At 38.8% G+C, this 11,217-nt stretch overlaps 1 protein-coding gene across 1 annotated transcript; it reads left to right on the top strand.

The window, feature by feature from the left end:
• The first annotated feature begins 7,920 nt into the window (after window positions 1–7,920).
• LOC111169206 (olfactory receptor 10A3) lies at window positions 7,921–9,696 on the top strand. The gene is given in 2 exon segments (XM_022563232.2): window positions 7,921–8,352; window positions 8,355–9,696. Coding segments are annotated over 2 exon segments (945 nt in total). The 5' UTR covers window positions 7,921–8,049; the 3' UTR covers window positions 8,997–9,696.
• The last annotated feature ends 1,521 nt before the right edge of the window (window positions 9,697–11,217 follow it).

Raw genomic sequence — 11,217 nt, forward strand, 5'->3', positions numbered from 1 at the left:
TCATGTGTCTGATCAACTCCTTCGCGGTCTTCTGAGACTTAAATGTTAATGTTCCCTGTGATTCTCTTTTGGCCCCTTTCTCTCCTTACATCCTAACTTTAGGGGATGCTCCCTGTTGCTAGTGGTGTAACTGGACCTGTATGGCAGTGACTCCTCAAATCTGGAGTTCAGGAAATTCCCTGGCGGTCCAGTGGTTAGGACTTGGCACTTTCACTGCCGTGGGCCCAGGTTCAATCCCTGGTCACAGAACTAAGATCCCGAAAACCACACGGTGTGGCCAAAAAAAAAAAAAAAAAAAAGAAATTCTGCAGTGATAGGAAATACATTAAGACAAGTAGATTGAAGTTACCTTGTGGAAAGCCTGGATGTCGTTACCAAAATGTTTAATATTTTCTAGTACGAATATGGTAACACTGAAAATTTAAGTGGGAAAAAGTCATTCAGATGATTTTATAGTTGGTGCTTTTTAACTTGAAGTTAAAACTTCTGGACTAGCTATGTAACTTTGAGCAAATACGTAACTTCTCTGGCTCTATTACTTTTCTGCTAAAATAAAGATAATGTTATTACTCTCACAGGGTATGTGTTAGAACCAGAGGACTCAGTGTTCAGTCTACACTGACTTGAATAGTCAATAAGATCGTTGCTTCAGTCCCAGCAGAATATAGGGATGAATGAACCTGCAGGCTTGGCTTTATCCAGAACTCTGATTATATAACCATGACCTGCGTTCCCTTTCTGTATTTCTCATCTCTGTTTCCTTAGGGTAGATTCCATTCTCAAGGAAACTCTCCCCTCCTAGAGGCAATAGGCTGTCAACAACACTTAGGGATACATTTTCTCTAATCTGTGTCTTGTGGGAAACATACCAGTTATCCAGCGGAACAAAGGTTTTCATTCACAAAAACCCATTCAAGGACCCCTCCCATATTGTTCACTGTAGTGGGATCACCTGTGAAGCCACGAACAAGACACTGTGATGGTGACTAGAATGGGAAATGCTGCTAATATGCACTTCTCATGGCCCCTACTCCATAACTGGGAATAGCGTCAATCCCAGCTATGCACACCTGAAATGGTTTAATGAAAAGATTCCCCAAGAGAAATAAAGGTATTGTTGGCAGGGGAAGGAGGCCAATGAATGATGGTGAGTCAATACTCAAATGTCCCTATACATATGAGAAAGCACATTGTCTACTTTAAATTATTGTATAAATACAAGGAGGTAAGGTGAAAGCTGAGACCCATTCAAATTTCATGAGTTGTTTTTGCAAGACACTGGAAAGAAGTATAGATAGGGTAGAATGGATGGGAAAACAAGAAACCTTACAAACAGTTTCATCGATAGTCCTGAAGGACATGGATGTGGTGGGTGAAGAAGAGAGGATTTCAAATCTTGGTGAAAGGGAGGATGGGGAACAAATGGAAACAGAGTAAGGGAAGTCCATAAATGAATCACTTCAAGGACTTTTCACACTTTAGGAGTTAGTTCCCAAGTCCAGGAGTGAGGGAGAAAGGGATACAAAGGAAGTCAAGGGGCGAATAGTCACTCCTCCTACTAATGAGAAGACCTTCTTGGAATTGACCATTCCTTCATTGAACAATCTGAACGTCTGACTATAAAAGGCATTGCTAGGAACGCTGTGTGGATTTTCCAGTCACCTTCTATCATGGTAAGAAACCTGGAAGTGGGGAAAAGGAAGTGTGACACAAAGATATTATTTTCTTCCTGAGTCTCTTACGAACTAAGAAGAAAAACAACAGAGTAAGTACCATCAGTAGCCACTTTTTAAAGGTAAAGATGGGGTAGTATTTCTGCCAGTGTTCCAAAAAGGGAAGAGAAAATTCTAACTTATCTGAGAAGGAACATTGTCAGTGACAATCATGACAAAAGTGGATGCAGAAAACCCTCAGTACAATGCCGGAGGGGTCTAGAGGCACATCAGCCATGATAGAACAAGAGTCTGATAAGTATTCATGATGATGCTTCTGCCAGGGTTCAAGATTGGAGCAGTAACCCTCAACAAATTTGGTATAGAAAGAACATACCTCAACATAATAAAGTCCATATGCAACAAACACAGATGACATCATACTCAATGGTGAAAGATGGAAAGCTTTTCTTCTAATGTCAGAAACAACACAGTGGTGCCCATTTTCACCACTCTTACTCAACATGGTACTGGAAGTCCTAGCTAGAGCAATCAGGCAAGATAAAGAAACAAAAGACAACCAAATCAAAAGGAATGAGTAAAATTGTCCTTATTTGCAGATAATATGATCTTATATATAGGAAATATTAATGACTCAACCAAGAAACTGTTGGAACTAACCAACAAATTCAATAACGTTGCAGGATGTAAAATCAACATACAGAAATCAGTTTCTGATTCTATACACTAACAATGAAATATCTGAAAAAGATATAAAGAAAACAATCCCATTCACAGTAACATCAAAAATACTAAAATATTAGGAATAAATTTAACCAAGGAAGTAAAAGATCTGTATAATGAAAACTGTAAGATTCTGATGAAAGAAACTGAAGACACAAATAAATGGAAAGATACCTCATGTTCATGAATTGGAAGAATTAATTTTTTTTAACTGTCTGTACTATCCAAAGTCACCTTTAGATTCAATGCAGTCCCTATCAAAATTCCAATGACATTTTTCGCAGAAATAGAAAAACAATCCTGAATTTTATATGGAACCACAAAAGACCCCAAATAGCCAAAGCAATCCTAAGAAAGAACAAAGCTGGAGGCATCACACTTCCTGATTTCAAACTATAATACAAAGCTATAGTAATTAAAACAGTATGTTACTGGCATTCAAAATTGATACATAGACCAATAGAACAGAACAGATATCCTAGAAATAAACCCCCACATATACAGTCAACTAGTACTTGATAAGGGAGCCAAGAAGACCCAATGCAGAAAGGATAATCTCTTCAATAAATGGTGTTCAAAAATGTGGATAACCATATGCTGAAAAATGAAATTGGACCCCTATTTTATACCACTCACAAAAATTAACTCAAGATGGATTAAAGACTTAAACATAAGACCTGAAACCATAAATCTCTTATTAGAAAACTTAGGGAAGAAATTCCTTGATTTTGATCTTGGCAATTATTTTATTTATTTATTTTTTTAACATCTTTATTGGAGTACAATTGCTTTACAACGGTGTGTTAGTTTCTGCTTTATAACAGAGTGAATCAGCTATACATATACATATATCCCCATATCTCTTCCCTCTTGCATCTCCCTCCCTCCCACCCTTCCTATCCCACCCCTCTAGGTGGTCACAAAGCACCGAGCTGATCTCCCTGTGCTATGCGGCTGCTTCCCACTAGCTATCGGTTTTACGTTTGGTAGTGTATATATGTCCGTGCCACTCTCTCACTTTGTCTCAGCTTACCCTTCCCCCTCCCCATGTCCTCAAGTCCATTCTCTAGTAGGTCTGTGTCTTTATTCCCATCCTGCCCCTAGGTTCTTCATGACCTTTTTTTTTTTTTTTTTAGATTCCATACATATGTGTTAGCATATGGTATTTGTTTTTCTCTTTCTGACTTACTTCACTCTGTATGACAGACTCTAGGTCCATCCACCTCACTGCAAATAACTCAGTTTTGTTCCTTTTTATGGCTGAGTAATATTCCATTGTATATATGTGCCACATCTTCTTTATCCATTCATCTGTTGATGGACACTTAGGTTGCTTCCATGTCCTGGCTATCGTAAATAGAGCTGCAATGAACATTGTGGTACATGACTCTTTTTGAATTATGGTTTTCTCAGGGTATATTTGGCAATTATTTTTTGTATACGACACCAAAAGTACAAGCAACAAAAGCAAAAATGAACAAGTGGGCCTAATCAAACTAAAAAAACTCTACACAGCAAAAGAAATAATCAACAAAATGAAAAGGCAGCCTACAGAATGGGATAATGAATTTGCAAACTATATATCTGAAAAGGGGTTAATATTCAAAATATGTAAAGAATGCACACAACTCTATAACAGCAACAGCAACAACAGAAATCCAGTTTAAAAATGGGCAGAGGGACTTCCCTGGTGGCACAGTGGTTAAGAATCTGCCTGCCAATTCAGGGGACACGGGTTCGATCCTTGCTCTGGGAAGATCCCACATACTGCGGAGCAACTAAGCCCATGCGCCACAACTACTGAGCCTGTGCTCTAGAGCCCGCGAGCCACAACTACTGAGCCCATGTGCCACAACTACTGAAGCCCGCATGCCTAGAGCCTGTGCTCTGCAACAAGAGAAGCCACCGCAATAAGAAGCCCATGCACTGCAATGAAGGCTAGCCCCCGCTCTCTGCAACTAGAGAAAGCCCATGCAGCAATGAAGACCCAATGCAGCCAAAATTAAATAAATAAAAAATAAAAATGGGCAGAGAAACTGAATAGACAGTCTTAAACCACTGGACCTCCAGGGAATTCCCTGAAGAATTTCTTAATGGGGGAGGTCATGGTGGAATTAAGCCTCCTGAGTGAAGAGGTGTTTATTCTCTGTAGAAACTGAGAACATTGCTCCAAGTTTGTGCAACTGAGCTTTCTTATGTCCGTATGGGAAAATCTATAAAAATTGTTAGTAAGTCCTTCAGAGAAAGATTCTCCCAAGGCAAACAATTCAATGTCATCTAATGTTATAAAATCAGTGCATTGAATCACTGAGTTGTATTTATGGGAGGGTTTCTTAACTAAAGAAGTGAAACATCTGTTTAAATGGGATGAAAATCAGAGGCAATCATTAGGTAAGGAACTGGAGATTCTGCTTACGTACCTGTCAGTGAGTTTACCACTTATAGTTCTTCTTGCTGATTATTGGAGATGCCTATCAGTGCTCACGTAAGAATGCCAAGTACTCGGCCTTTCACATTCACATCAAAGTTTGAGTAATAATTAGAGCTATAAGTAGTTTGCTTGCACTACTCATTAATTCATAAAAGTTTGTAGCTGGGGTGGAAAGTGGTTATAAATAAGGCCAGTCATGGAGAAAGATGAAACCCAGAAGAGGAAGTGATTTGCCCAAGGTCATACAAAAAGTTAACATTAGAGCCAGAAGAACATGTCAGTGAATGTCAGGCCAGCATTTGTAGTTCGTGTTAAAGGGAAAAGGTGGAGACTTTGGGTATGTTTTTTTTTTCCTTCTCCTTCTTTTTTTGTTTTTCTTTGCGGTACGCGGACCTCTCACTGTCGAGGCCTCTGCCGTTGCGGAGCACAGGCTCCGGACGCGCAGGCTCAGCGGCCATGGCTCACGGGCCCAGCCGCTCCGCGGCATGTGGGATCTTCCCGGACCAGGGCACGAACCCGTGCATCGGCAGGCGGACTCTCAACCACTGTGCCACCAGGGAAGCCCTTTTTCTTCTTTTTTTAATCTCTCATGAAGACAGCAACTTAGCTTTGTTTTCTAACTTTATCAGCCCCAGAAGTGTGTGTGTGTGTGTGTGTGTGTGTGTGTGTGTATATTTTTTGGGCACTCCGTGTAGCCTGTGGGATTTTAGTTCCCCAACCAGGGATTGAACCCGGGCCCTTGGCAGTGAGAGCGTGGAGTCCTAACAACTGGACAGCCAGGGAATTCCTCAAGTTTGTATGTTTTTAATAGGATACTCTAAATTTTCTTATTTTCAAAACTAATTTGGTTTTATACACCTGGAGCTTAATACATACTTTTGTCTACTAGAAATGGTCCTTAAAAAGGGTTGGGTTTTTTTCCTGTAGAGTTCACTTTACTAATTTTGGGAGATTTTTTGATATCCAAAATATAACTATTAAAGTTAATATAGACATTTGATTTTAATATATTGCTATGGCAAAATTCAGTAAATCGACTTACCTTTTTATTCTCTGCTATTGTCCTAATGATCTGAGCTCAAGACAACATTACATTGTCTTCAGCTTGCTTGTCCTTTTGTCCTGCTGGCTTCCTCATGTAACTACAGTGAAATTCTGCTAATTTTCAAAGCACCCTCCAAAGGCCAAGTCTAGTACTAAGATGTCATCGAATACTTTTGATTTCAGCAAGCCAGCCTTCCCCCTTCCACTTAATGGCCCTTTTACCATGACATCCTGTGCTTATGGTTGTTCACTCTCGCACTCCATTCAGAAGTAATATTTCCCTCTTTAAATTTCTAGAATACTTACTCTGACTCGTTTCCCTTAAATGGCAGCCTGAGAAGTGGGTGTTTTATTTTACTGATAAAAGGAGACTGTGAAGGTTCGGGGAGGGGGGATGATCTTATTTTGGTTGAGGTATGAAGGATAGGTTGGAGGAGAAGTTACAAAACCTGGAGAAGCCAGTTAGGAAACCATTTAACAATGGGGGGAGTTTGAAGGGGGAGGAAAAGAGGCAGTGAGCTGGAGCAGTGTCAGTGGTGATGAACTTGCTGAGCCCAGAGGGACTCCAGATTTTAAAGATCCAAGCGTCCAACAGTGAGTAGGATGCTGGGGACAGGGGAGAATTGGTTTGGGTGACTGGAGGAGAGATCAAGGGAGAAGTGAGGTGCTCTGCCCAGAGAGGGGCTCAGGAAGAGCAGCTGGACTGGTAGGAAGATGGTCAGCTCTGCTTGGGGCTGGCTGGCCCCTAGGACCCAGGCAGCACGTGTTCCTTCTACGTGCTGCCCACCCACCACTATTCCTTCAGCCTGGCTGTCATCTGAATGGAGGGGAAGCCTTGCAGCCTGCAGTTTTCCCTGAATAAATCAGAGAAACACACATCAGAGCCAGAAGAGATGTCCTGGGTTATTTTCCTGCCCCCAACCACACCGGGGAACCTGAGTGCAGGGAGAAGCAGAGACTCACTTTGGAGGTAGTAGCAAAGTCAGGACTAAAGCTCAATCTGCCAGTGTAGTGGTATTTCCAATCCCACAGGGGGCCTCAAACTTCTACAGAAGCCATGGATTAATTCTGGGGCTCTCTATTTGTTTGAATTTGATTTATTTTTCCTTCAGACACTGTATTCCTTAAGGGCAGATTCTGGGTTTTCCCAATTTTAATATTTATTATTCCATCTCTTCAATAAATATTGGTGTAGCATCTATTATATAAGTTAGTATCTACTCTAGGCTCTGAGAATACAATGCACACCTGAACAAAGTTTCTGTCCTCCTGGAGCTTACATTCCAGAAGGGGGGGTTAAATAATAAGCATAAAACTCAAATAAATATGTGTTATTTCAGTTGGTGATGAGTTATGGCAAAAAATAAAACAGGGAGATGTGGGACTCAAAGAATGCTGGTGTAGGGGGGAAGAGAGAGAGAGTTAAACCACAGGATCAGAAAGATAGAAATGGCATTTTTATAGCCTTGGTAGCTACTTTATGGTCACAAGGATAGTCCATGGAGAACTGACCTCTGAACTTTCCCATTCAGGCAAATTTCAGTATAATTAGGCAAATCCACTCTGACCAGAAACCAGTGTGCTTAAAGCAATTTACTTATGTTCATCTGAGATAAGTGCATTTAAATTCAACCCCTTTTTAGTGTTTCTGTATTTGTTGGGGTGTATTATTCATATATTTCATTCTAAACAAAGTATTATAAATGCATTTTGAACATTAACATTTATAGTAAATATTCACCACATATTTGTTTTAGTTTTGAATTATTAGTTGTAATTTTTTCTGGATATTTTTTACTATTTGTTTATTTGAAACACTTTATTTGAGAATTCATATATAAACGTACAATTGAAAAGAACAGAGATGCATACATCAATGTAATAGACAATAGATTCTAAGTAATATAATGTCTGTTTGTGTTTTAAGGAAAGGATTAATTTTCCACCTGGCAAAAAAGTTGCCAGAGAATACCTGCTGTTATTTTGTACTTTTGAAACAAGATTTCTGAGCCAAAATTCTTCACTTCTTTATTTGTGTTTGAAAGATTCACTATTCCAGTAACTGGCCATTCTCAAAATTTTTAGGTTGATTTGTCAAAATGAGCTCATCATTATATCTTCTGTCAAGAATATCAGACTTGAACTCTCAGCTATTGGATTACTTTATAATTTACATACATGGTCCATAAAAACAATATACACTCCACTACTGAAATGAAAAGGCAAAACCAAAGCTCTGTGGTTGAATTCATCCTCTTGGGCTTTTCTAATTTTCCTGAACTCCAAGGGCAGCTCTTTGGGGTTTTCTTGGTTGATTACCTGGTGACTCTGATGGGAAATGCCATCATTATAGTCATCATCTCCCTGGAACAGAGCTTACACGTTCCCATGTATTTGTTTCTCCTGAACTTGTCTGTGGTGCATGTGAGTTTCAGTGCAGTCATTATGCCTGAAATGCTGGTGGCCCTCTCCAATGAAAAAACAGTATGATCACCTTTGCAGGCTGTTTTGCACAGACGTATTTCATTCTTCTTTTTGGTGGGACCGAATGTTTTCTCCTGGGGGCAATGGCTTATGACCAATTTGCTGCAATCTGCCGTCCTCTGAGCTACCCAATGATTATGAACAAAAGGGTTTTCATGAAATTAGTTATATTCTCATGGGTCTCAGGGATCATGGTGGCTACTGTGCAGACCTCATGGGTTTTTAGTTTTCCCTTCTGTGGCCCCAATGAAATTAATCATCTCTTCTGTGAGACTCCCCCAAGGCTAGAGCTTGCATGTGCAGACATCCTTTTATTTGAAATCTATGCATTCACTGGCGCCGTTTTGATTGTTATGCTTCCTTTCTTGTTGATACTCCTGTCTTACATTCGAATCCTCTTTGCCATCCTGAAGATGTCATCAACCACTGGGAGGCAAAAGGCCTTTTCCACCTGTGCCTCCCATCTCATGTCTGTTACCCTCTTCTGTGGCACAGCCAGTATGACTTACTTACAACCCAAATCTGGCTACTCCCCAGAAACCAAGAAGCTGATGCCCTTGTCTTACTCACTTCTTAACGCCTCTGCATTAAGAGCTTTGATGAAATTATGGCTAAGAAAAGTAGATTTATATACATTCTGACTGTGCTGAGAAGCCATGTGATATTTGGTCAATGCTGGACTGAACTTTATTTAAATTTAATAAATGGTAGAAACAATTTGCATTTCTTGGTACGAATATGTTTGATTTTTTGAGTTCTACAAATCTGATAATATATTAGGGCATCTTTATATATTAATGTTTTTATTCTTTTTTCATAGATGCATAATATTCCTTAATATTAGGTATAACACAGTTTCTTCAAAAAATTGTTTATTGGTGGCCGTATGGGTATGTGTTAACTTTTTGTCTCTTTAGAGAAAGCTAAATAAAGAAACTAGTTTTATACATTCAGAAACATTGTTGCTTTAATTTCTGCAGAATAGGTTCCACAGCAGGGTTTTGATGGATCAAATAAACTGTGAGTGTGCCAACTTTCATCAATAATACCAAAATACTTTAAAAAATGATGTTAACAATTTCAGATTGATTTTGAAAACCCACTCTGCCCCACTGACTGGTTTGAGCTCCAGGAAGCCAACAAATAGAAAGATGAGCTTTTTATTTTTTGAGTGAAAATATGTCCATGTGTGAGTTGAAAAGAACAGCTATTTATTGAGAGGACCACACTGGTTCTATTCAAGGACCTAAAGACATTATAATCCACAGCTGGATTTCATCTGGTTATTTTAGAATATATTCGTCCATTGTGTTACTGTTTTTGAGGGTCATTTATCATACTGCTTTTTCACTTATAAACCATTGTTTTGGAAATCTGGTCAAATTTCTGTTATAGGGCAAAAATGCCCTCAACATTTGTCAAACAATATATGAATTTTTTTCTTGTAGAACATAAATATGATAAATTGTGCCTATTTTCTATTATCCATGAATCGTATCAATCTGTGTGTATCTTTCCCAGAAAGAATAGACACTGTGACAAATATAATACTTCATTCTTGCTTCTTATTTTAATATTGCTAGTAGGCAATAGAAAGTGTCCGACTCATTGAACCTACATCAAAGGAGCACCACAATTCATTTATGCTTTGGGTGAGATAAAAAAGAGGTTGGAGCATTTTCTCTTTATGAAACATTCCTTTTGATGGAAAAAAACTTTTTTCTTTATATTCATACCTACGCCTGCCAAAAATGGGAGTGGAGTGCAAATCTGATTCAACTTTCAAACAAAACAAAACAAAACAAAGAAATTACATTAGCAGATTGCTGAAATCTTGTGGAAAATATCTGAATGCTGTATAATAATGTTCTCAGACATCAAAGGAGCATCAGCAAAAAACTGATTGAATCTCATCCCTTGATATCCTGAAATTTCTTTCTCATAGCTCTTAAAAGGACCAATTAAGTAAGGCTTATCTAAAACAAACAAGCAATCAAATGAAACTAAATACAGTTTCCTTTTAATCATTCTTTAGTTCATTTGTTCATTTATTGATTATATAAACCAATTTTTCTTTTTAAAATGCCTGTATTTTAGTCTTTTTCCCAGTTTTATTGAGATATAGTTGACAAATAAAATTGTATGTATTTATAGTGTACAAAATGATGATTTGACACACATATACGTTGTGAAATGATTACCACAATCAAGTTAATTAACACATCCATTACCTCACATAGTTACCTTTTTGGGGGGTTTGAGAACACCTGAGATCTACTCTCTTAGCAAATTTCAAGTATACAATACATTATTGTTGACTGTAGTTACCATGTGGTACATTATTCACTTTGTAACTGAAAGTTTGTACCCTTTCACCAAAATCTCCCCATCTCCCCACAACGTCCCCCCTACCCCGCCCCAGCCAGCCCCTGGCAACCACCATTCTACTCTCTATTTCTATGAGCTAGACTTTTAAATAACATGAATTCTCTAACCAAGATGGCCTTCACAGTCCCCCCTCAGCTTGAGTAAACTTTAGACAGGCTTTTTTCCTGACCATAGACTCTGACCTTCCTTTTCTCAGAGCGCTTTAGAAAACTTGTAAGCACACATTCTTTCTCTGCCTCCTTTGAAACTACCCCTGTCATGAAGATACGAGAAAGTTTATTTTTCCTTCGGGTAGCCATTTAGCAAGCACAAGTAGCTTATGGTTTTCCTCCTTCCAGCTTTTAAAATCTCTCCAGCTCTTTGTTTCAGCAGAGGTTGAGGCAGTCTCTCTCCCCTGTTGCAATAATCTTGAATAAAGTCTCTTTTGCCTGTTTAACTTTGTCCAGTACAATTCTTACTTTGACAGCTCTTTAA

Source organism: Delphinapterus leucas, chromosome 7 (genome assembly GCF_059928025.1).
Source record: "Delphinapterus leucas isolate spDelLeu-1000000601 "Yukka" chromosome 7, BTC_Dleu_Yukka2, whole genome shotgun sequence".
NCBI classification, from domain to species: Eukaryota; Metazoa; Chordata; class Mammalia; order Artiodactyla; family Monodontidae; genus Delphinapterus; species Delphinapterus leucas.